General features: G+C 46.6%; 1 protein-coding gene and 2 long non-coding RNA genes across 6 annotated transcripts in view; 1 reads left to right on the forward strand and 2 right to left on the reverse strand.

The window, feature by feature from the left end:
• The first annotated feature begins 803 nt into the window (after window positions 1-803).
• Window positions 804-26783, forward strand: LOC126989364 (probable inactive protein kinase DDB_G0270444). The gene is made up of 6 exons (XM_050847983.1): window positions 804-879; window positions 5225-5371; window positions 12762-12991; window positions 16620-16811; window positions 17910-18072; window positions 26367-26783. Exons 1-6 carry the CDS (start codon window positions 817-819, stop codon window positions 26445-26447), a joined length of 876 nt encoding a protein of 291 aa, XP_050703940.1. The 5' UTR covers window positions 804-816; the 3' UTR covers window positions 26448-26783.
• Window positions 16804-17949, reverse strand: LOC126989366 (uncharacterized). Its single transcript, XR_007743231.1, has 2 exons — window positions 17802-17949; window positions 16804-17494 (listed from the first exon to the last, which is right to left on the reverse strand). It is a non-coding gene; the product is annotated as an uncharacterized LOC126989366 (long non-coding RNA).
• Window positions 26596-26904, reverse strand: part of LOC126989365 (uncharacterized) — a 31648-nt gene continuing 31339 nt past the window's right edge. For all 4 annotated transcript variants that reach the window (XR_007743228.1, XR_007743227.1, XR_007743230.1 and 1 more), the window contains exon 4: window positions 26596-26744. This is a non-coding gene — a long non-coding RNA (uncharacterized LOC126989365). The remainder of the gene's footprint in view (window positions 26745-26904) is intronic.

A 26904-nucleotide genomic window follows, 5' to 3' on the forward strand; every position in this document is an offset into this window, starting at 1 on the left:
AGCATGGAGGTAAAGAGGGATTTGAGAAATACAATAATAGTACCAACCCTCACATATGCAAGTGAAACGTGGGCCTGGAATGAAAGTCAGAGGTCTAGAGTGCAGGCAGTGGAAATGAGTTATTTGAGGAGTGCTTCTGGTGTGAGTAGAATGGATGGAATGAGTAATGAAAGTGTGTACGAGCGTTTTGGAATGTGTCACGGGGGTGAAGGGAAGAAGTGTGGAGTGGTGGAAGAAGTGAAGCGACAGACTTTAAAGTGGTTTGGCCACATGGAGCGAATGGAGGAGAGTAAGATGACCAAAAGGTGTATGTGAGTGAGATAGAGGGAGGGAATGCTAGAGGACCACCTCATGTGAACTGGAGAGATAGGGTGCAAGAGTACGTTAGGGAGGGGGGAAAGATCTTTGAGGGACTTTGAGCAGGCAAGGAGGGAGTGTCTGGATAGAGAAAGTTGGAAGCTCTTCTGCCGTGGCCATCCCCTGGTGGGAGCTCCTAGGAGCAGGCGTCGATGAAATGAATGATGAATGAATATATAATGTAAATCATTAGATATTTTACTCTTGATATAACACTTAAATCATTTTAAATACAATAAGTCTATTTAATTTGTATTTAAATCATGATTATTATACTCTGATTTAAATCATTTGATTTAAATCAAAACAACCCTGCTCCACATGAAGTATTGCCTTTTCTGTCCATTGGTTGACTTTTATTAGTGTTCTGTTCTCCACACTGTTAACTGACTGGCCTTCCCTTGCCAGGTGGGTGCCCTCGCTGATCAGCGGGACAAGATGATTGCCAAGCTACACAAGATGAAGCAGCAGATCCATGAGAGGAGGATGGAGAACGAAAAGAATCAGCTGGCGAAGGAAGAGGTAGGACTGAGTCAAAGCCTTTCCCCACATTTACTTCTAGCATATTGCACGCTGCCGCCCTCACTGAACATACCCACCGGCCACTAGAGGGCAGGTGTGTGCGTAGTTACGTAGTTGTATTTACACAGTTGTACACGAGGCTACACAAGGATACGAGGAAACTACAAGGAGCCAGCTGGTCTACACTTGGCAGCCCCTGAGGATGGGTTATTCTCCAAAGCCCTTCCCATCCATAGCTACATTTGATCTTCATTTAACCCTTTCAGCGCCATGTTGTCGCAGCGATGCTGAGCGGTCCGTGTTGGTGGAGCTAAATCACCGCCGCGAGAATTGATCTGTGTTGAATCTCCCGCTCACAATATACGTCCCAACACTATTCCACACTCCACTGTAACTTTAGTCTGAATGGTTCATGTCTTATAGTGGGTCGTCCTTGCCCGCACCACCACCTACACAACCACACCCTCACACAACAAACAGCTGCATGCCGCGTGTCACCAGAACAGGGTGCATTGCGTCTTGCCTAGTTGGCTGTCACAACCTCCAAGTGACAGGGAGAATAACATACTAAACTATACAGACTATGATAGGGACAGTGGTATTGGTATGCTGGATTTCCCCTCCCAAGGTGCATGACTTTACATTTTTCTTTTTTGAATTGTAGCAGCCACTTGTTGCTCCACTCCTGTAGCTTGGTGATGTCTTCTGGTAGGAAATACGCATCCAGGGCTGAAACTTAAGAAATAAATCCCAGACTTTTCACGGTTTCTCTTGGTAATGCAGTGATTTCAGGGTCGAAGGTCAGAGCTCACCCACACCCAGCTCCCTTTCACAGTTAGAGCGGTCAAGAACTGTTATTTAACGTGTAACTGCTTAGAGGGTTATTTATACCACACTTAGAGGTTGGATTTGTTTGTGTTGAGCTGCACCATCCTTTTGTTGGTCCACTTGACAAGCCATTTCGTTGATGTACAAGATAGTTAGTAGATGACTCAGGACTAACCTCTGTGGGATGCCACTAGTAATGCAAGTCCAGTATAGTTTATCCCCATCTAGTCACTAAGTCTAATCTAGTCACCTTGATCCTTATCCTGTATCCCAAGGCCTTCTAGGTTACTTAAGTCTTTGGTGAGTCACTTTGTCAAATGCTTTACTAATATCAAGGTGTGATATCATAATTTTGTTTTGTTTTAGTGTTGTTAAGGAAGCCAAGTTTCTTGACATATTTTACACATCTAAACTTTGTCAATTTGTATTTGTCTGTGTGTGTGTGTGTGTGTGTGTGTGTGTGTGTGTGTGTGTGTGTGTGTGTACCTAGTTCTGAAATACAGGAAAAGAGCCGCACTAGGCTCGTGCTGTCCCGTCTCCATAACACTTATTATCCAGTTTGGCTTTAAATTCATGAATTGTTTTTGCACACACAGTCTCCTCGTCAAGTCCGTTCCATGTTGTTGTGCTTCTGTATGGAAAACTGTATTTCTTGATGTCTCTCCTACAGTCGCTCTTCTTCAATTTCTTACCGTTGCCTCTTGTCACACTTCTGTCACGTACCACTAGGTCTTCCCTGTCCAATTTCTCCAACCCCTCTTGTATCCTGTACAGTGCTATTAGGTCCCCTCTCTCTCTTCTGCTCTCCAGTGTTGTTGGTCCCAATTTCTCGAGTCTTTCTTCATAAGTATGTTCTCTCAGAGTTTCCGGTAATTTAGTCGCTGCTCTTTGTATTCTTTCCAACTTTCTAATTTCTTTCTTCAATCTAGGTGACCACACTAATGCTGCATATTCCAGTCTTGGACGTATCATCGATGTCATTAGTTTCTTCACCATTTCTTCATCTAAATACATAAATGCTGCTTTTATGTTTCTCAGAAGATTGTACAGCATGTGCAGAAAGTGCTGTCATCAAGGCGCCGCCGACAATTCTTTTCGCGTTAAGTGAAAGAGGCTCACAACTACCTTCCCGGGATCACAAGATGTTCTGACGCCTTTGCATCACTAACTGGCAACCCTCTACGCTCTCCGGGGAGCAGGTGCCAGTGTTGACAGTCACCGACAGTAGCTGCTCAGCTGCCATTTAGAGAGGTTGTACAATCGTCTGGCGTGCCAGACGAAGGCTAATGGCGCTGTCATTTTGCTTCCTTCCACCCTCTCAGTACGCCTAAAATGACTACACGCAGGGACAAACGGATTGAGGTGTTCACTTGATATAAGGCTGGTCACGATCTCCCATTTATTTCCTGTCAAACTGGTGTTGCTGAGAACAACACAGCGGCTGGTGCAGCGTTTGAAGGACGTCGGAGAGGCTACTGCACTGGCACCCCTTATCAAGTGTGGCAGGCCTCGTAAGACTACTTCTAGGACCCGTGCACTTATCTCTAGGCAGGCTGCTAAGGAACCAAGGCTGACAGCACGAGGAATCAAAGAAAAGAACCCACAGTTACTGGAACATGTATCTCTAAGGAGCGTACAGCAGCTGCTGCACGATGACCTCAGCCACAAATGTTACCGTGCCCGCAAGAAGCCCGTTAACTGCACAGCAAAGGGAGAAGAGAGTAAAATTTTGCAAGAAATGCCTAGCCTGGAGTGAGGAGGAATGGAAGACAGTGCTGTGGAGTGATGAAGCAGCCTTCGCCATGACCGGGACACCGTCATCACGAGTGTACCGCAAGCCAGGCACCGACCCCTTGGACCCCAAGTACACGTCAAAGTTTGTGAAGCACCCAGCTTCACTCATGGTGTGGGGCTGTTTCACCTACTATGGAGTTGGTGAATTAGTTATTCTTCCTGCTAATGTTAGGGTAAACCAACACAACTATTTGGAGCATTTAAGTGATGTCCTGTGCGATTCATTTGAAATAATAAAGGCAAGAGTATTTATGCAGGATTCTGCTCCTGCACATGCAGGAAAATCTTTGAAGCAGTGGTTGACTGATTGTGACATTCCCTTCATCAGTGACTGGCCTGGAAATAGCCCAGATATTAACCCAATAGAAAACTTGTGGGGATACATGAAGAGACACCTGCATGGTATGGACACGTCATCAGTGCCGAAACTTGAGGCTGCAATCAAGCAACTGTGGGCCAGTTTTTCACTCATCTACCTGCAAAACCTTGCAACCAGTCTCCCCAAACGTCTTGAGGATATTGTAAAAAGGAAGGGCAATGCAAATAAATACTAACTGGTCCAATGATACGTATTTGTTTGTCCACCATTCTCCCAGAAAGTCATAATCAATGTTTTATTTAGGCGGCGACAACACTTTCCGCGCATACTGTATGTTTCCCCAGTTATCCGGTCTATATGTTTTCCAAAGGATAACTTGTCTGTTATGGTCACTCCCAGATCTTTTTCTTCAGTTTTTCTCATGGTTCTTTCATTACTCAGAGAGTAGTTCCCCGATATTTGTCTACTGCTCTTACCAAACTCCATCACGCTACACTTCTCTGTGTTGAATGTCATTTCCCATTTGCGTGACCATTCACTTATTATATCGAGATCTTGGCCCAGGGCTACACAGTCTTCTTCATGAGCCACCCTCCTCATTATTTTAGCATCATCAGCAAACATATTCATATAGCTTGTCACCCCTTCTGTCATGCCATTAATATAAATTACAAACATAATCGGAGCCAGCACTGATCCTTGGGGGACTCCACTGGTCACTTCCATCCAGCTTGATTTATTATTCCTGATTACTGTTCTCATTTCTCTCCTCGTCAAAAAGTCCACAATCCAATCCAATATTGAACCACCCAGACCTCCAACATGATTAAGTTTACATATTAATCGCTTGTGTGGTACTTTATCAAACGCCTTCTTTAAGTCCAGATACACACAATCTGCCCAACCGTCCCTTTCCTGTATTATATCAATTACTCTTGAATAGAAGCTGATCAGATTAGTTACACAAGACCGTCCTCCTCTGAATCTGAATTGGCTATTTGTTAATATACTGTTTTCTTATAAATACTCCACCCATCTGTTTTGTGTGTTTGCATCAGTGTGTGTGTGTGTGTGTGTGTGTGTGTGTGTGTGTGTGTGTGTGTGTGTGTGTGTGTGTGTGTGTGTGTGTGCATCAGTGTGTGTGTGTGTGTGTGTGTGTGTGCATCAGTGTGTGTGTGTGTGTGTGTGTGTGTGTGTGTGTGCATCAGTGTGTGTGTGTGTGTGTGTGTGTGTGTGCATCAGTGTGTGTGTGTGTGTGTGTGTGTGTGTGTGTGTGTTTCCTCTTCTTCACCCAACCAGTATCATAACAAACTACATTTCCGGTCCAGCAGTACTGCCTTTCATTACCCATTGGCCTCCTGCTCCTCTGATGCCTGAGTACTACAACCTGACCCTTTCCTGCAGGACATGAGGAGAGTTGAAGCCAAGACGGAGGAGCTGCAGAGGTGCCAGGAGGAGAAGCTAGCTCTGAAGGCCCAGCTTGATGCACTGGGACTCTCTCTGGCCAAGCTGGACATAGCCATAAAGGACACTGAGCTCAGGACCATGGAGGTTTGTCTGAGGGAATCTTGTCTTGTCACCGAGCGAGGATATCAGAACCACGAGCGAGTCTTCTGTAATCACATATGAGTCTTATAATCACATTCTTCTAGAGTCACAAGTGAGTTCTGTAATAACTAATGAGTTTTATAATTGGGAATGACTTCTATAGTGCCCTTGAGCTGCCTCCTGTGCTGTAAGAAAAACAATGGATTGACACACTTACCGATGTCGTAGACCCACACTTATTTTGGGCTGGCGTGGACTTTAGAGTAACTTGCATGTGTGTTTTCTTTAAGGTTGTATCAGTGACATCTCAAGCAATGGACGTCTTTCTCTTTTGATTTTGCGGCGCCCTTGTCCTTAAGCCGCGAATTTTGATAAATCAACCGCTTTGGTGCGAATCGCCCTAACTCCCTTATTTCTGGGGCTTCAGAAAAGTTATTGGTATCACTTGACGGCAAAATGCAAGGGCTATATTTTATAATTAGCAACTGGGCTAAAAAAATTGACTCAAAAGGGTCAAAAATCTAATAAATTTGCAAAAAACAACAAAAAAAGTATTTTTGAGTTCCCAACCTTGAAACCCACTCATTTTTTGAGAATTTCAAAAAAGTTATTTAACAAATGATTTAGCCCTGCCAATGTGCTTTCCAAAATGGTGAACGTTTCCCTGCTCCCAGTAGTTTCGTCGCCAGAGCTCGAAACGTAAACCTTGATCCACACCCACCATCCTTGATGCATCACTGGTCGCCACCGCCGGCTTGATCCTCGTTATACCGGCGGTACTTGGCACGCATCCAGCACCCCATCACCTTACTGCACCCACACCTCACTGCCACCTGTCGTCCTCGTCCATGTAGCTATCCAGTCTACTCTTAAAACAAACTATCGTCCCTGCACTAACTATGTGATTGCTGAGTCTGTTCCATTCCCCCACCACCCTATTACTAAACCAATGCTTGCCTATATCTCTCCTAAATCTATACTTTTCTAATTTAAATCCATTACTGCGAGTTCTATCCTGCTGGCTAATTCTCAGAACTTTACTTATATCGCCTTTGTTGTAACCCTTGACCCATTTGAATACTTCTATCAGATCTCCCCGCACTCTTCGTCTCTCTAGTGAATGTAAGTTTAGATGTTTCAGCCTATTTTGATATGGGAGGTTCCTCAGCCCCTGAATCATCTTGGTCATCCTCCTCTGAACTGATTCTAGCAAATTGATGTCCATTCTGTAGAGGCAGCTCCTTTGACCCTAAGCTCCCGTGTATCTAACCCCACCTAATATCGCTGTCCATGAATTTATCTAGTCTATTTTTGAATGTGACAATTGTATTGGCACTCACCACGTGACTGCTAAGCCTATTCCACTCATCCACCACCCTGTTTGTAAACCAATTTTTGCCTGTGTCCCTGTTGAATCTGAATTTATCCAGTTTAAACCCATTACTTCGTGTCCTACCCGGTTCTCTTACCAACAAAACTTATGAATGTCTCCCTTATTAAAGCCCTTCATCCATTTATAAACCTCGATCATGTCTCCACGCACCCTTCGCCTTTCTAGAGAATGCAAGTTTAACTGTTTGAGTCTTTCCTCGTATGGCAAGTTTCTCAACCCCTGAATCATCTTAGTCATCCTCCTCTGCACCGATTCTAACATTTTGATATCCATTCTATAGTAGGGTGACCAGAACTGAACCGCATAGTCAAGATGAGGTCTAACTAATGCTAAATATAGTTTGAGGAAGACTTCGGGGCTTCTGTTGCTTACGCTCCTTGAAATAAATCCCAGTACCCTATTTGCTCGATTTCTAGCTTGAATGCATTGTGCCCTTGGACGGAGATCAGAGCTCACTAAGACCCCTAAATCCCTCTCGCGCCCAGACCTGCTTATGAGAGTGTCATTTAAGCAATAGTTATGTGAAGGGTTGTTCCTACCTACACTCAGAATACTGCACTTCCCTACATTGAACTCCATCTGCCATTTATCCGCCCAGTCATACAATCTGTTGAGTTCACCCTGGAGAATACTAGCGTCCTGATCCGACTCAATTACTCTACCGATCTTGGTATCATCTGCAAATTTACTAACATCACTACTAATTCCTGTATCTAAGTCATTGATATAAATAATAAACAAAAGTGGACCTAATACCGAACCTTGTGGGACCCCACTCGTAACACATCCCCAGTCAGATCTTTTACCATTGATTTGCACTCTTTGCTTCCTATTGCTAAGCCACGCCTTGACCCAGTTCAAAACTTTACCCTCTACTCCGTGATGGCAAATGAAAGCTCTTTTAATACAGATTAATAATCAGAAAAGAAAAATTGGAAAACATTAAATAAATAAAAAAGTTATAAGCAAAAAAACTAAGGTGTGTCCAAATCGCTGTGAAAGGGACGAAAAACAGACTATTTTGTGACGGCTCAACGACAAACTTAGAATGGAGCTATCAAAACATCCTTCAAGCTGGTCAGACTACATTGTCAAGAGGGGCTACATGCTCAATTACAGCCTTCTAGAGGCAATAGCAAGGCCACACTAGACAAAAACGGCAAAATGCCTGGAGTTCGTCAAAATCGCTCTCGACAAGGTTTATGTTTTGAGCTCTAGCGACGAAACTACTGGGAGTAGGGATATGTTATGCACTATTTTGGAAAGCACATTGGCGGGGCTAAATCATTTGTTAAATAAGTTTTGTGAAATTCTCAAAAAATGGGTACTCAATGGGAACTCAAAAAGACTTTTTTTATCTTTTTTTTGCGAATTTATTCGATTTTCGACACTTTTGAGTCAATTTTTGAGCCCAGTTGCTAATTATAAAATATAGCCCTTGCATTTTGACGACAATTGACACTAATATCTTTTCTGTTGCCCCAGAAATAAGGGAGTTATGGCGATTCGCACCAAAGCGGTTGATTTTTCAAAATTCGCGGCTTAAGGACAAGGCTGGAGCAAGTGTCTGTTCCATGTGTATAAGTTTCACTGCTTTTATGTATGATGCTCCACTTGACAGTTTATTTATTTATTTATTTTTTTTTTTTTCCCTACAGCAAAGGTGACAGCTCAAGGGCATAAAAAAAAAAACAATAATGAAAAAAAAAAAGCCCGCTACCTACTGCTCCTAAAAAGAGTACAGAGGAGTGGCCGAAAGATAGGTCAATTTCGGGAGGAGAGGTGTCCTGATACCCTCCTCTTGAAAGAGTTCAAGTCGTAGGCAGGAGGAAATACAGATGAAGGAAGGTTGTTCCAGAGTTTACCAGCGTGAGGGATGAAAGAGTGAAGATGCTGGTTAACTCTTGCATAAGGGGTTTGGACAGTATAGGGACGAGCTTGAGTAGAAAGTCGTGTGTGGCGAGGCCGCGGGAGGGGGGGAGGCATGCAGTTAGCAAGTTCAGAAGAGCAGTCAGCGTGGAAATATCGATAGAAGATAGAAAGAGAGGCAACATGGCGGTGGAATTTAAGGGGTAGAAGACTATCAGTAAGAGGAGGAGAACTGATGAGACGAAGAGCCTTAGACTCCACTCTGTCCAGAAGAGCTGTGTGAGTGGAGCCTCCCCACACGTGAGATGCATACTCCATATGAGGGCGGACAAGGCCCCTGTATATAGATACCAACTGTGCAGGGGAGAAGAACTGGCGGAGACGGTACAGAACGCCCAACCTCGAGGAAGCTGATTTAGTGAGAGAGGAGATGTGAAGTTTCCAGTTAAGATTTTGAGTTGAGGATAGACCGAGGATATTTAATGTTAAAGAAGGTGACAGCTGAGTGTTGTCGAAGAATAGGGGATAGGTGTTTGGAAGATTGTGTCGAATTGATTGGTGGAGAAATTGAGTTTTTGAGGCATTGAAGGACACAAGGTTCCTTTTACCCCAATCAGAAATGATAGCAAGGTCTGAGGTTAAGCGTTCTGCAGCCCCCAGTCTGGAGTCATGTACTACCTGTTGTGATGGTCTTCTGTTGAAAGAAGTTGAATAATGCAGAGTGGAGTTGTCAGCGTATGAGTGGATAGGACAGTTTGTTATGGAAAGAAGATCATTGATGAATAACAGGAAGAGAGTGGGTGATAGGACAGAGCCCTGTGGAACACCACTGTTGAGAGATTTAGGGGAAGAACAGTGACCGTCTACCACTGCAGAGATAGAACGGCCGGAAAGGAAACTGGAGATAAAGGAACAGAGAGAGGGATAGAATCCAAAAGAGGGCAGTTTAGAAAGCAAAGAGTTGTGCCAAACTCTATCGAAGGCTTTCGATATGTCTGGTGCAACTGAGAAAGTTTCACCGAAATGGCTAAGAGAGGATGACCAAGAGTCAGTTAAGAGAGCAAGAAGATTGCCAGTAGAACGCCCCATATGGAACCCATACTGGCGATCAGATAGAAGGTTAGAAGTGGAAAGGTGCGTTTGAATCTTCTGGGAGTGGGATCAGCCACTGTTCTTCCCCTAAACCCATCAACAGTGGTGTCCTGCTGGGCTCTGTTCTGTTTCCCACTCTGTTGTTCATTAATGATCTTTCCAAAGCAAACTGTTCTTTCCACTCATTCACCGATGACTCTACTCTGCATTTTTCAGCATCTTTTAACAGAAGATCCTCCCAACATGAATTACATGACAAGTCTGGATGCTACAGAACACTTGACCTTGCTATCATTTCTGAATGGGGCAGGAGGAGCTTCATGTCCTTCAATGCTTCAAAACTCAGTTTCTCCACCACTCAATACAATCTTCCAAACACTTATCCCCATTTTTTCAATAACACTCAGCTGTCACCTTTTTCTACGATATACATTTTCAGTCTATCTTAACCCCATTAACCCCTTCAGCACCGCTCCCGTGTACCCGACCCGGGCCCGTATACCGCTCGCCAGGTCAGGCCAGGCATCACTGAAAGGGTCAGACATGAGGCGCCAGCCTTGTTCCTCCACTGGCTCCATAGTGTCTGAAGACTCATCACTGTCATCTACTGAGTCACTATCACCACTCTCTGAGGCATCATCACTTTATTCTTAGTAGAAGCACCTGGCAGATATTCAGAGCCAGCCTTGGAAGTACTGCTGACCGACATAGTGGCGATAACGGCGGTTGCAACGACTCTAGTGAATCCAAGATGGCCAGGCTAGGGACACAGAGTGATATCATCCTTCTCTTATGGAAGCAAGACAAGCACTGAGTCCCAAACGGCAACCCTGAGCCAGCCAGCCTTGAGGTGCCGTGATGTCTCGTGACGTGGCAGTCACTGATTTGCCTGAGTGACTGTGGGCGAAGCTTCAGGGTATCTCCAGTACATAGCACCAGCCCCTAAACACAGTGTAATAAACTATACCGCCCGTATATACCCGCCCTCTGAAACAATAGAAAACTTCACGTACACCCGGACGTGACGGTACATCATAGTGCATCCCCTATCACGTGACGGTGCTGAAGGGGTTAAACCGCAAAAGTTTTTCTCGGGAGATCCCCCGTAACGCAAAAGTCTGGAAAATACACTTTGAAACTGAGAAAAAGTCATAAAAGATGTTTTATAGGAAATTTTCTAGGGTGTTGCATTTGGCTGGAATTTCAAGATTCCCCAAAATTTCCAACTTTTTACTGGTGCGACATACAGGAAAATTTATTGAAGAAAAGTTGCTCATTTTATGACGATGGAGTCTGAAAAGTGTAGTTTGTAATCTTTGACCCGGAAATTTGCTGCCTACGGAGCCAAAGTTGTGGTGAAAATCAAAAAATAGTTTTGGTATATTTTTGTATTTTTTTCACGCTGGAATGAATATCATTGAACAAAAGTTGCAGAAAATCCTCTGTGTAACTCAAATGTGGAACCAGATTATGATCTGGACTGACCGTTTGGCTGGAATTGCATGATTCCTAAAAGAATCCTACTTCTGCTTCCCTCTCCTCTGAACACTCTTGTGAACAAGATATTGGTTCATCTAGAACACCATGTATATCAGTGGAGGTGTCAAGACTACGCTCAGCATGCACACAACGAACAGAAACTGAAGGAAGACCATCAAAATAGATCATCTGAGGGAACATAATTGCTCTGCAGACGCCATGATGCGTAGACAGGAACTGTAGGCTATTTTTAGCACAGAGTCGTGGTATTACCAGGGTAAGGGACAAAATAGGTGCCAGTTAGTCAGTTAGCATCAACAGACATAGTTACGCGAGCCCTTTAGATTCCAGATAGCTTCTTGCTCTCCGGCACTGCATGGTGTCATGCTCGTTGCCCGCGTCTGAAAGAACTATATGACGCCAGCGGCATCATCGTTATTAAGGGCTTAAACTTAAGATTTAACTGGAAACTTCATATCTCCTCTAGCTAAATCAGCTTCCTCGAGGTTGGGCGTTCTGTATCGTCTCCACCAATATTTTCATTCTGACTGCTAACTGCATGCCTTCCCATGGCCCAGCTACACTTATCCCTATTTCATCCAAATTCCTCATGCAAGAGTTAATGAGCATCTTCATTCTTTCATTTGCTGATAAACTGGAACAGCCTTCCATTGTCTGTGTTTCATCCTGTCTGTGACTTGTACTCTTTCAAGAGGAGAGTATCAAGACTCCACCCATACTTGACATTTTCTGGCCCCTCATTCTTTTCCTTTTACTGGAGCAGTGCCCAGCAGGCTTTTGTTGTTGTTCTTTGCCCTTGAGCAGCCTCCCATGCTGTACACAAGAAAATGGATTTCTCTTTTTAACCCGGTAGCAGCGGGGATCATGTTTCTTAATGGTCCCTCTCAGCGAGAAAAATGAGAAAAAATCACCCTCACACAAACCATTTCATAATATATATCAAAGCATTTGTGATCAGATTATGTATCATTATTTTTGGGGTTTATATCCTGGCACAAATTTGTCCCGTCGCTGCTAGCGGGTTAATTGCACCTTGTTGGTTGTGGTTCTGAAGGTTCCAGTGAGTTGTGGCACTGTTCTGTGTTTGTGTCATGCATGTGCCTCCTGTATTATCCACAGTATTAGACTATTAACGAGAATACTGCAGACTGTACCACCAGTGATCTTACTTCACTATGAGACAGACACACCTCCCACCTTCCTGTCCCACCATCTCTTTGTCATGTGAACCACTCACTTCTTGCTACCACTTTCTCCCTTTTTCCGGTGATCTGTGTGTCTGTCTGCCTGGGAACTTCCTCCAAGGGGTTGGCCACAGAGAAAATGTCTCCAGCTCTGTCAACTCTCTCCCTCCATTACTTGTCCATTGATCCATTGCACCCTTGATGTCCTCTCCATATACACACTTGACAAAGTCATCCTCTTTCAGTCACACCAGGCATCTCAACCATCTCAGAATGCCTTGCTTCACCCATCAACCACTCAATTTACCATAAGCCAGAAATTTGTCCCCAAGGCATGATGTCCCTTGTTCACCAGGCTGGCAGTGAGAAGCAGAGGCTGGAGGGCCTTGTGATCCAGGCCAGCGAGGAACAGGAGATCAAGAAGAGGGACGAGAAGTTGGCAGTGCTCAAGGAGGACAACCAGAAGAAGAAGGATCATCTGGCCCAGCTGCAGCAGAGAGCCAGCTTCATCAATACAACCAAGGAGAAACTGGACAAGCTCATAGCAATGCTGCAAGAGATCCAGCAGGAAAAGTCAAAGGAGAAGTAAGTGAGGTCTATATTTACAATTGTTTGTTTCATTTGCTTTGTTTTCAGATTTCCCTTCTCTGCCAGAATGGGAAGAATGGAGTCGTCCTTCTTTTTTCTTTGATCGCCTCCTGGATTGAGGTCGATGGCATTTATGAACCTTCTCCAGGTAGTTGTGTCCATTGCATTGCCCTTTGCTGCTCTCATTCCTTGTACCTCCCTCTGAAGTCCTTGCCTCTGCTGTGCTCTGCCCAGCCATCCTCTTCCCTCAACAGCTGCTTCCTGCCCTTGTTGTAGCCTCCTTGTCTCCTCTCACCACAACAAACTCATTCAGAATCAGAGTAAAACCATTAAACTAATAGTCATTCACCATGGCTTCCAGACTTTTACTCCTAGTTGTTTATGCAGGGGAGGGGGAGGGAAAAGAGGCAGAAAAGGTTATGAAAATGAACCTCCCTAATGTCCTTGCAGTCAGGGAGAAGAATTGTGTTTATAAATTCAGAATAAATTTCAGAATCTACATGATGAGGATGAAGGATGTACAGAGGAAGCAAATGGTATGCTGACTAAACTATACTGGAAGCAGCACTAGAAATAGGAACACTATGACCTGCCCAGGCAAGACTGTTAGAGGCTTAGACAGAGCTATGGTGCAGAGCTGGCTGGCTGCAGCAGGTCACTCCTGGGACTGGCTCAGACAGACAACCAGGATGGATTGGATGATGGAATATGATGGAGCTTTAACATGTACTTCATACTCTAACATATTTCAAACTAATGTATAGTGAATATAAAGCTGCATATTCATATAATTACAGAAGACCCCCGCCGTTCACGGGTATTTGGTTCCGCGAGATTCCCGTGATCCGTGAATCCGCGATCGACGGGACTATAATCAAATATCAAATTTTATCTCGATTGAATAAAAAAAAGGATTTCTAAGGCATTTCTAAGCATTGTTATATAGTTTTACATACACATAAATCACAAATTAAATATGGACTAATAATTCAACACTGTGGTTGGTTGTGGGTTAATGGCTCGGGTAGGTCGCTCGCCCTTAACCCTATCCTTGCTAAGCACTTGCAACGAGACTATCCCCCCAGGCACACTCGGGGGAAGGGGATCTCTTTTAATTGCTGTATCTCAAAAACTATTCATCACAGCTACAAAACAAAAACACCATTGGAAAGAGGAGGCCAAAATCTATAAGATTCGGTTATGTAAGCCTCTCCTGCAAATGTACAGGCATGTTCAGGGGGTGTTTTTTGCTGTGTGTGACTGGTGCTCGGAGGGAGCTTTTAGCACTGCCAGCAAGTGACGCTAGTGCTCGCTCTTTTAACCTCTGTATCTCAAAAACTATTCATCACAGTTAAAAAAACAAAAACACCATTGGAAAGAGGAGGCCAAGCTCTATACGATTCAGTAATGTAAGCCTCTCCTGTGAAAGTACAGGCACGTTCCGGGGGTGTTGCCTGTGAAGACAAACATTTATACGTGCGCGACGGTCAGCCGTAAGGCAACTACTGACTAGATCTCTTGGTGATGGGGTGCTGGCAGGGCAGTATTGCCAACTGCAAAATTTACAACTATTTGGTCAAAATATCAGTCATGTGATAGGTGAAGCTATGCAAAAATGTAGCTATATTGGTCAACAACATCCACCAGTTGCTCATCCATTGATTTTGCGTGCTTTTTTTGCGCTAGGCTGATATGATTTTCCACCAAATTTCATAGAAAACCCACTGAATTGGCAATGCTGTGGGGTGAGAAATGGTGTTGGAACACACTCATACGCGGGAAATTTGAGTGCGACTGGAGCTCGCAGCGAGCGTTTAGCAACAAAAGGGTTAATGGTTTGCTTTGCCTCGTGCATGAGCGAGCACTGGACGAGACATGCATGCACACATGCACCGTGTGGCATGGGTAAACGGCCTTCATGGCTCGCTTTGCCTGGTGACTGCTGGGCGAGGCATACACCATGTTGAGTAAACGGCAGGGGTAGCTCGCTCGCCCTTAATGGTTCACTTTGCCTCTTCAGTTGAGCGTTGGATGAGGCCCTCAGTCATGAATCGTGTGGCGGGCAAACAGCGGGGGTAACGCGCCAGCACCTAATGGCTTGCTTTGCCTCGTGAGCGCTGGACGAGGCACGCACCGTGTGGCGGGTAATCGGCGGGGGTAGCTCGCTCGCCCGCTTGTCGGTGCGTGTGAGACCTTAGTGTGGGTAAACAGTGCGGGTAGGTCGCTCGCTTGCAATGTTTGAGCTGAGCGCTACAGACTGCGTGTATGTGAGTTTTCACCCGTGTTCGGCGGGGGGTGTTGCAAATACCCTACCCACGTATAAGCGAATCCGTGAATGGTGAGGCCGTGAATGGTGGGGGGCTTCTGTATATTAATTTGTGTGAATTAGAAAAAATCTTATTTGAATAAAAAATATATATTTTCTTATTTAAAAAAAATTAAAAAATCACCAGACAGACCAAACGGTGAAGGACAGAAGAGAATGACTGAGCCCCAAGTTTGGCGAGGTAAAGGTCATCGTGCACCAAACACCTGAAAGGCTGCACAAGGTGTTACTTTACCCTTGACTTTCCAAGCCACTCCGACTCACTGCTCATAACTGAACACCCGTTTGGAAACTGCAAAGAAAAGCGTGTTTTGATTTCTCTGTGTCGGTGCCCATTTCCATCCCAGGAGTCAGTGCCGCCGGGACTTTCAGATCATCACAGTATCTTCTCCAGGCTCCTCAGACACTGCCAATTTATCAGCCATCTTGAAAATAAGGATAATTTTTTGGTGGGCTGTGCAGTGGCTGCCCTGGCCAGGGTCACACCTAAGCTAGTGGAGCTGTAGCTGGCATGCCAGCCACACCACAGGGAGACTTGATGAAGGGGCTTACCACAAGTAAGTGTTTTTGGTAAATAGCAGGTCAGCACCATCTTGGCAGTGGGCATGAATAACCAGTAGCAAGAAAGGAAGGAGATAAACAAGAATTTCAATTCAAGGAGACTTTTACAGATTTTACAGCCATTTATTGAGTAAATGTGATTGAAAGTTCCAGAACCAGGTTAGATAAGTTTATGGGCAGGGGCCACAGATGACAGGAATGGGTTGGAAATAGCCGGGTAATTGGAACAGACATTACAGCGATTCATTTAGTTAAAACATGGTTGAAAGTACCAGAACAAGATTGGATAAATTCGTGGATGTGGGCCACCGATGGCAGCGATTGGTTTGAAACAGCTTTCTTTGAATTAGGTGCTTCATTTTAACATCTCCGTGGTGCAGTGGTTACTGTGCCTAACTATGAATCTGTGGGCCAGGGTTCAAATGGCAGGCACACAAGGCACCCAGCTGTTCATTCTCTCTTTCGGGCTGGTGGATAAATGGGTACCTGGGGAAACCTGGGGAAGGTAAACTGTAAACTTGTATGTCATGCTGACCCTGTGTCTTCTGTTTGTGTTCTCACCCACCTCAGGCTCAAGGGCCACTTGTACAGAGATGAGAACCGTGGCCATGCACAGCTGATGCTCCCAACTTTATTATCCTTAGCCTCCCACAGTCATGTTTTTGATCAGCCTTGTGACAGGCCCAGTAAGAATAAGATGAAGCGTGTGTAAATATTTACCTCAGTGTACCCTGGCAGGGACATCCAGGCAGCCATCCAGAAGAGGGTCTCCCAAGTCACCGAACTTCAGGAGGAGATCAAGGACCAAGAACAGAGTAATCTGCAATTAACTCAGCAGCTCACAGCCTCAGAAACCAAGCTGCAACACATCCACCAGGCGTGGGACCTCAAGCAGGACAGCCTCAACAAAGAGATCAAGGAGCAGAAACAGTAAGCCTTTATGAAGTTTTCAGTATACAAACAATTTTCCTTTTGCATCTATTTCTCTGACACTGTCCCCTCACACAGCCACCCCTGAATGGAGCGCCGTGGCAGAAGAGGCTCCTCCAGGCTTCCTCGTCTTGGCAGGCCCTCTCACCGCACATATCTTTTGCCAACCAACCAACTCACTCTCTCAACTTTTCTATTGCCATGTCTATCTCCTCTACACTTCCCCTTGTAGGTATGATGCGGTTGTTCCACTTGAATCTTTACTTCCATACTGGTCACTTCTCTTTCCTCATGAATTGAGATGCCTTTTCCTTACCTCCTTTGTCTCTTCAATCCCTTTAACACGTCCGCTGCGATTGGCACGGATTTGGCTTTCACTGGTAGCCTGGTAACCCATACTCCCAGGTCTTTCCCTGCCTCTGTGGTGGATAGTGGAGTGTTTCCCATGTGGTATCGGTGTGCTGGATATCCCCTCCCAAGGTGCAGGAATACATTCTTCTATATTAAATTGTAGCAGCCACTCTTTGTTCCATTTCTGTATCCTGGTGATGTCTTCTGGCAGGAAATCCACAGTCAAGGGGTTGAGAAGTGCTCCGTTGCTCCCCTTGCTGTACAAGTATCAGTTGTTCCTCTCACAACTTTTTCCAGAGGAGCATTTTGTCCTCCAGATAGGTTTCACCTTCCTGCCAAAAGCAAAGAGCGATGAAGAATTGCACCATTTTATTCCTCGTCATGGCCCGGTGATCCCGTTATTCACTCATGTCTGTGTAAGGTGTAGCAAGTGTTAAGAAAGAACATAAGATTGTCATTTAAGCAATAGTTATGAGGGGTTGTTCCTACCTACACTCAGAATACTGCACTTCCCTACATTGAACTCCATCTGCCATTTATTCGCCCAGTCATACAATCTGTTTAGTTCACCCTGGAGAATACTAGCGTCCTGATCCGACTCAATTACTCTACCGATCCTGGTATCATCTGCAAACTTACTGACATATTTCTCACGATGGCCCGCTGATCATACTGAGGCACCACGGATGTCGGGTGTCCAGTACCCACTCACTGTTGCATAAGGTGAGGCAAGTCTTTTCTCTGCAGGGTTCTCGAGGACCTGGAGCGCAACCAGACGGAGCAGGACATTGTGTGCAAGGAAGTGAGTGATGACGTGGCTGACCTGGACGGGCAGATCAGACAGTCCATGGAGGAGATCCGGAACACCAACATCATGATAAAGAACAACTACAAGCTTATCCTCGATGCTGTATGTACCATTTTACTTATTAATACATTAACTCAAATTCCACTGGTCAGGAAATTCATTGTCGTGCTTTATGCAAACAAGGAATGGAGGCGTAAGGGACAGAGTCAACTTTGCTCTAGTTTGCACTGGGAAAGTCAAGTTAAACACAACAGGATGAACAAGAAATATAATGCAAGGGAAAAGTGACCTAGTATGTGGTGTAAGGGACAGAGTCAACTTTGCTCTAGTTTGCACTGGGAAAGTCAAGATACACACCACAGGATGAACAAGAAATATAATGCAAGGGAAAAGTGACCTAGTATGTGGTGTAAGGGACAGAGTCAACTTTGCTCTAGTTTGCACTGGGAAAGTCAAGATACACACCACAGGATGAACAAGAAATATAATGCAAGGGAAAAGTGACCTAGTATGTGGTGTAAGGGACAGAGTCAACTTTGCTCTAGTTTGCACTGGGAAAGTCAAGATACACACCACAGGATGAACAAGAAATATAATGCAAGGGAAAAGTGACCTAGTATGTGGTGTGCCAAGGATGAGTTTTCCTTCGCAACTTGTATCTTGTTCTGCCTGAGATGTGTAGCCTTGCCTCTCCTCGTGCAGACTAGATAGAACTGTCTTTGTCCTCCCAGCGCCTCAGTGATAATGTGTAGCCTACCTTTTCTCATACAAACTAGGAAAAATTGGCTCTGTCCTTCAAGCGCCTCAGTGATACCCCCCAAGACAAGTGTAGCCTGCCTCTCCTCGTGCAGACTAGATAGAACTGTCTTTGTCCCCCTAATGCTGCAGCTGTAACCCCCAAGACAGAAACATAGCCTGCCTCTCCTCGTGCAGACTAGATAGAACTGTCTTTGTCCCCCTAATGCTGCAGCTGTAACCCCCAAGACAGAAACATAGCCTGCCTCTCCTTGTGCAGACTAGATAGAACTGTCTTTGTCCCCCTAATGCTGCAGCTGTAACCCCCAAGACAGAAACATAGCCTGCCTCTCCTTGTGCAGACTAGATAGAACTGGCTTTGTCCCCCTAATGCTGCAGCTGTAACCCCCAAGACAGAAACATAGCCTGCCTCTCCTCGTGCAGACTAGATAGAACTGTCTTTGTCCCCCTAATGCTGCAGCTGTAACCCCCAAGACAGAAACATAGCCTGCCTCTCCTTGTGCAAACTAGATATAATTGGCTCTGTCCTTCAAGTGCCTCAGTGATACCCCCAAGACAGAAGTGTAGCCTGCCTTTCCTTGTTCAAACTACATACAATTGGCTTTGTCCCCCTAATGCCACAGCTGTAACCCCCAAGACAGAAACATAGCCTGCCTTTCCTTGTTCAAACTACATATAATTGGTTTTGTCCCCCTAATGCCACAGCTGTAATCCCCCAAGACAGAAACATAGCCTGCCTTTCCTTGTTCAAACTACATATAATTGGTTTTGTCCCCCTAATGCCACAGCTATAATCCCATAAGACAGGCATCTGAAACTTTAAAAAGTGTTGATCTCTGGCAGACTCTCTGCGTGGGTGCCTGGAACATCCTGATCCCTCTGGAGGATCAGCGACTGCCTCATTTGTCAGCTTGATTATATCATTTTTTACAGCAACGGAGGGAGCTCAAGGAAGGGCAAAAATTAAAACTGGAACAAAAAAAAATAGACGAGGCTAGATGATGATCCAACGCAGGAAAACAGAACAAGAACCCAGAAGAGACGTCAATTTTGGGTGGAACACAACTCGGGAGGCTGAGAGTGAACATAGTGGGGCTCTGAGATGAGGAGACCTGGTGAGGGAGAGATCAGTAGTGGGCCACAGCGATGGTGCCTGTCTCAAGAGAGTAGCTGTGGCCATTTCTCGCTGACTGCAGTCCTCTGTTGTTGGGGATTATGAGTGTGTGATGCTGGTGATGTTGAAGCACTCCCTGGCCTTCATATCTCTTATTGCAGTGTACACCCCTACTGAGATGTGTGGACTTTAGGAGAAAGAGATGTTCTACGCCAAGCTTGACTCTGTAGTTGACCAGTGCCCCCGACACAACACACTCATTGTCGTGCGTGACTTTAATGCAGTTACTGGCACAGAGAGAGATGGCTGTGTGATATGTGTTGGTCCCCACGGCTCTTGTACCAGAAACATCAACATTTCACTCCTTCTGAGCTTTGCAAAACCCAGAAGGCTGAGGATTACTGGTTCCTGAGATGCGAGCCTTGCCGCTGGTCTTGGAGCAGCAATACTAGTGGTGTGGCAAAGGAGATTGATCACATCCTTGCTAGTACTTGTTAGAGGATCCTCCAGAAATGTAGGGTTTTACACTGCTGAGTTCATTACAGTTGACCACAGACTTCTTGTTACAAAATTGAGGATATGCTTCAGGTCCATGAAATTCTTGAGATGCAACTCTCTGCAGCCTTATCTTGAGAAGCTCAGGGACCAGGTGTGTGCTCAGGGGTATGCAGTGGCAGTCTCAAATTGGTTTGAAGTGGGTACTCTGAGAGATCCTGGAGGGTTGTGGGATACCTTTAAATGTGAAACTCAGAGTTGCCGAGGGGTGCATTGGAGAGCATCCAAGGACTAGGAGTGGCATTGCCTTGAGTGTATAGAGGAGAGTCATGCTGCCAAGTTGGCCAGGGACTTGAGAGCAGTACAGGAGAACTGGAACCCTTCTGAGGAGAGGTATGTCAGAGGTCTTGCTAAGGATCCGTAATGAACACCACTGAGTGCCGGGAATCGAACCCGAGCCTTCCTAGCAGAAGCCAGGCAGCATCCCAAATAGGCCAATGATCTATTCAGTGTGTTATTGCAGTTTCTCTAATCTTGCTAAGGATGTTGAGGGTTGTCAAAATGCAGACGACCTTAGACCTGCCTCTCCAGCTCTGAAGAACCTCTGCTCCTAATTCACATCTCAGATGAGTACTGTCTGAGCAGCTGATGGGCAGATAACATCAGATGCAGATGTGTACCGGGCTCATTGGGCCGAGTACTTTTGGCAGTCGTACACAGCAGAGTACCCAAGTGTACAGGTCCCTCTGGCTGGGTTGCAGATGGCCACTGCTGATCCACCAATAGACAAAACGCCAGCCTCTCCTGCAAAAGTGAGAGAGGCTGTGAAAAGTTGAAGGGTGTAAAGGCAGCTGGGATCTGCAACATCAGCGCAGAGAAGTTGAAAGTTGGGGGTGAAGCCATGAGCCATGGGTTGCATGTGGTGCTGTGTGCTGTGTGGGCAGTCCAGTGCCATTCCTCTTGACTGACAAAGGGGGTTGGTTGTCCCTATCTGGAAAGGGGACCAACAGGACTGCAACAATCACCGTGGTTTGGTGTGCCGGGTAAGGTGCTCGCTCATCTGCTGCAGATGCGAATTCGATCTCATCTGCTCAAGTTTGAGAGACCTGAGCAATCCAGGTTCATGCCCAGCAAGTCAACTTTTGAGTGGATCACAACACTTTGCGTCATTGTGGAACACTGATGTGAATTTTGACGGGGTGCTTGCAGCCCATATCTGTCTCGAGAAATCTTTTGAGCCAGTACATTGTGAGGCACTCTGGGACATGTACGGATGCATGGGATTCCTACATGGATTACTGACCTGATGACTGGCCTTTACCCTGGGACTGAGAGTGCTGTGATGTGTGTGGGGGAGATGTCTCTGGCTTCTTCCCTGTTATTCCAGGAGTGAGGCAGGGCTGTATCCTTGCTCCATCACTTTTCAACACTTGCATTGACTGAGTATTAGGCCAAAGTTGTTGATCAAAATCATTGTAGAGCATCTGTAGGTGACATCAAGGTCACTGATCTTGTTTTTGCTGACGATCCTGCACTCCTTGCAGAGTTGCTGGAGGTCCTGGTGACGGCTCTCAAAGTGCTGCATGAGGAGGTGAAGCCTCTGGGACTGAAGGCCTCCTGGGCCAAGACCAAAGTTCAGCCATTTGGAGGCTTGCTGGGTGACACAGCTCAGTCTTTTTTTGCGTCCTATTGCACCATTAGGCTTTTTCAATGGTGGGGGCTGATGTTCGGCCCAGCCCGTTGTGGCGCAGGCAAATATTTATTGTGGTGCCATCTTGTTTTGGCTCATACTGTCCCCCGGAGCTCATCTTTGAGCCTTTCTTTGGAGAGGTAACCTAGAGTCTGGGTTGATAGGTGGTCTTCAGGGCAGCATGTGGGTAGTCTTAGGCCACTTGGCGGTGACTGAAAAATCCCAGCTGTGTGGCGGCCAGGATTCAAACCTGCGTCCCTCCTGGATCTCCCAGAGGCGGTGCCGGCACGCTAACCACTCAGCCACCGCCTCCCCATGCATGTGGTGAGGATGTTGAAGTCACCAAAAGCCTCACATGCCTTGGTATTGTAGTGCATAACAATGGTGGTTCTTACCAGGAAGTCACGCCACAGATTGGCCTGGCCCACGGTGTTCTGGGCTCCCTCAATGTGAGTGTTGATATGGTGGTGTTGATGCCTGTGATACTTGTGCTCCCTGTCTTACTGTATGGCCCTCATGGTGTTCTGGGCTCCCTCAATGTGAGTGTTGATATGGTGGTGTTGATACCTGTGATACTTGTGCTCCCTGTCTTACTGTATGGCCCTCATGGTGTTCTGGGCTCCCTCAATGTGAGTGTTGATATGGTGGTGTTGATACCTGTGCAGGCGGACAAAGATTTGAATCTTTAAGTCGCTTGTGCTCCCTGTCTTACTGTATGGCCCTGAGACTTGGAGACTGAATAGAGATTTGGAGAAGCATGTTGGTGCCTTTGGTACCAAGTGCCATCACAGGATTATGGGGCATTGCTGGAATGCTTTTTGTCAAACCAGCAACTAAGCGATGAAACTGAATCAAGGCCGTTACCAGCTTAGTCCATGAACGCCATCTCTGGCTACATGGCCACGTGGCATGCCTCCCGGATGTCATCCTGCTTAGTATTTTTTTAGCAGAAGAAAACCTTGAGAGGAGGTCACCAAGGGGACACCCAAGTAATTCATGGCTGGGTTGAGTTGATCGATCTGGAGGGGCATGAAATGAGAAGTGAGGATGTGTGGAGGCTTCCGCCGGGGGTGGAGGCAACGCAGGAGTGAAGTGAAGTGATGTCTCCTGGCTTGTGCTCCTCATTAGTTAGTTATTGTGGAAATTCTTCCAGTTTGTATGTAGTATATTATTATTATTGCTGATTAACTGAGGCTCAATTATGAAGTAGGGAACAAGTGGTAATTCAATACCACAGTAGGATTAAGACTGCAGGGCAGAGGTTTTGAGCGTCTGTGAATCTTTGTTCTGATGTGGCACTCGTAACTTTGTGAATTGAACATCGCCGGCACTCTTCTTGAGACTAGATAGTGCCAAGAACACGCCTCCACACCTGTGTCCCCAACTTACTCATTCTCATACATTCAATCAATCAATCAGTGGGGGCATACGCTGGGGGGTGCATCGCCTCATCCACCCTACGAGTCCGAGGGTCCCTCCGGGCGAGTCTCCATGCCAACCCTCTTCCCATCCTGAGTACCTCCCGGCAGGATATATTGACTTGCTCAAGCCATAAACTCCATGGTGTCCTTGCCCTCCTCCACTCAGGATTGTCTCTCACAGAGACAACCTGATGAGCAGGATCAGCTTCAGGGTAACGTGCCACGTGCCCGTATAGCCGGAGTTGGCGTTGACGGACTATGCAGGTAATATATGTCCAATCAGTCTCACGGAGCAGTCAACGGTTCAACACAAAGTCATTCCAGCGATATCCCATGATTCTGCGTAGACAGTTATTACCAAAGGCATCAATCCGCCTCTCCAAGTCTCCATTTAGTGTCCATGTCTCACGGCCACAGAGTAAGACAGGGAGCACAAGGGACTGGAAGATCCGGATCTTTGTCCTTCTGCACAGGTATTGACAACGCCACATACTCGTGTTGAGCGAGTCCATAACACCGTGGGCCAAGCCAATCCACCGTAAGACTTCATGGCGAGACTCACCGGTTATTTTAACTACACCGCCAAGGTTAGTAATATTTTCCGAGATCTCAATGTCCTCGCCACATGCATGTACAGACTGTACTGTTCCATCCAGCAAGCCTCCAAACACCTGTACCTTGGTCTTAGCCCAGGAGACCTCAAGTCCCAAGGGCTTTGCCTTCTCGTGTAGTGCCTCGAGAGCCATCACCGAAACCTCCAGCGACTTTGCCAGGATTTTATTTATTTATATTTTTTTACATGTGGCCCATAGCGCTGGTGGGCTAATTCATATGGGCCTGATGGTTCGCCCGAGCCCGTCATGGCGCAGGCAATTGTTTATAGTGGCGCCATTATTATTGTCTCATGCTGCCCCCGGAGCTCATTCTTGATTTCACTTGCGCTGTACAGCTTCTTCTAGAGTCCGGGTTGACAGGTGGTCTTCAGGACAGCATGTGGGTAGTCTTAGGCCACTCGGTGGTGACTGAAAAATCCCAAGTGGTTAGTGCGGATTTGAACCCACATCATGGACAATGCACCAGACGTGAGGCCGGCACGCTAACCACTCAGCCACCGCCTCCCCATACTGGATACTGGGTTACTGGATCATAGTAAAAAACAAGGTCAGTGACCCTGGTATTGCCAGTGGATGCTCCGCAATGACTCTGGTCCACAGCTCTGCCCAGTACCCAGTCCATACTAGTGTTGAAAAGCGATGGGGCAAGGACAGCCCTGCCTCACTCCCTCATCCACGGGGAAGAAGCTGGACAAGCACCCCCTCCACACTTCACAGCACTCTCAGTCCCAGAATACAGGCCAGTCAGCAAACCAACAGTCTTTGCAGGAATCCCACGGAGTCGCAGAAGATCCCAGAGTGCCTCGCAATGCACCGAGTCAAACGCCTTCTTGAGATCGACATAGGCTGCAAGCATCCCCTGTCGAAACTCACGTCGGCGCTCCACCAGTACGTGAAGCACTAGGATGCGGTCAGTTGCTGCCTTAACAGGCGTGAACCCAGACTGTTCAGGTCTCTGCATCTTCAGCAGCTGGCTGCGAATTCGCATTAGCAATAGGTGGGCAAGCACCTTGCCTGGCACACTGAGCAGTGTAATACCACAGTAGTTGTTGCAGTCTTGGCGGTCCCCTTTCCCTTTCCAGATAGTCATTCCAGCGATAGCCCCTAAGAGTCCACTCTTCCAGTCAGGAGTAGTAGTGCCAGATAGCCATACAGCCGTCAAGACTGCATTCAACCCGTGGATCATGGCCTCACATCCAGCTTTGAGCAGCTCCTCAACAATGTTACAGGTGCCAGGTGCCTTTCCACCCCTCAACTTTGCCACAGCCTCTCTGACCTCGTCAAGAGAGAGTGGGCTTTCGTCAATGGGTGGATCGGCATCCGCCACCTGCAACCCAGTAGCTGGAAGCTGCCCAGTTGGAGGGTCTGCCATGTACAGCTGCTCAAAGTACTCAGCCCAACGAGCCCTCTGCCCTTCCACGTCCGACACGAGGCAGCCATCAGCTGTTTGGATAGCGCTCACCTGGGAGGGAGACTTGAAGCAGAGCTTCTTCAGGGCTCGGTAAGCAGGTTGGAAGTCATTCTCATTTAAGTGTCCCTTGACTTCCTCAGCAAGACCCCTGACATACCTCTCCTTGTCTCTCCTCAGGAGAGCTCTGGTCCTACGTGACAGAGCCCTGTAATGGTCCCGATTCCCAGCAAGTGTCTGGCAGCGCGTCTCTCCTCAATATTCTCCAGCATCTCCTCCGAGGCAAACCCACTCCTAGATCTCGGGCGCTTTCCAATACACTCCTTGGCAGCTCGAAGAGTCGCATTTGAAGGTATCCCACAGTTCTACAGGGTTCTCAAGGGAGCCGAGCACATTGAACTGTTTGAGACTGTCACTGCATAGTCTTGAGCACATGCCAAGTCTTTCAGCAGTCTAGAGCAGGGGAGAGACACTGAAAACTGAATGGCCGAAGCCTTATAAAGCCGAAAAGTGCGCCATAGTGGACGCTGATTGGCCGGCTTAACAGCGCACGCTCATTGGCTCTCAGCACTGCAGAAATTTAAAAAGTTGTAAACCGGTCATGTGCCCACAGTCTGCACCGCGGGCCACAGAAACGATCCTGGAGCCCTTCGGCAGGCCGCACCTAATGTTGAATGATGTAAAGTCCCGCGGGCCGCACCAAGGGTGCTCGCGGGCCGCAGGTTGGGGACCTATGCTCTAAAGGTTAAAGGTTACCCCTGGCCTGGGTGTATGGGCTGGTGCCCCATCTGTACCACACAGCTGCTCCCAAAACAAGGGTGTGTTGGGATTTCTTAGTAGGTGAATATAGTCAGAAGTGGCAGCAAGTCACCTTGTATCAATGTCTGTTTCCTTACAGATGGAGGAAGGCAACGTTGAGCTGATGTCTGCCCTCACTGAGGCCACCAAGTGTGTGGAGGAGTTTAGGTCTGCAGAGTGACTCCAGTCCTCAGGCGGGCCAAGGCTTCAGAGGATACCAGGCTGAGGATCAATGGGGATTCAGTTCTTACTTCCGGACTTTATATTTTCTAAGGCTTATGGATTTACGCCTTTATATTTCCTAAGGCTTACGGTTATACTATAGTGTTACGTAGTGTTGTCGGGAGCATTTATTGGTGCAGCAGTTACTTGCATCCTGAGTGTTGCAGGGTGTGGCTGTTACTCTGCACTCGTGTACCCAGGCAGGTTTTTACACACCTTTTCAGGCACTTGTGTACCCAGGCAGGTTTTTACACACCTTTTCAGGCACTTGTGTACCCAGGCAGGTGTTTACACACCTTTTCAGGCCCTTGTGTACCCTGGCTGGTATTTACACACTTTTGCAGGCACTTGTGTACCCAGGCAGGTTTTACACACCTTTTCAGGCACTTGTGTACCCAGGCAGGTTTTACACACCT

This window comes from Eriocheir sinensis, unplaced genomic scaffold, assembly GCF_024679095.1.
Source record: "Eriocheir sinensis breed Jianghai 21 unplaced genomic scaffold, ASM2467909v1 Scaffold1134, whole genome shotgun sequence".
In the NCBI taxonomy this organism is placed as follows: domain Eukaryota; kingdom Metazoa; phylum Arthropoda; class Malacostraca; order Decapoda; family Varunidae; genus Eriocheir; species Eriocheir sinensis.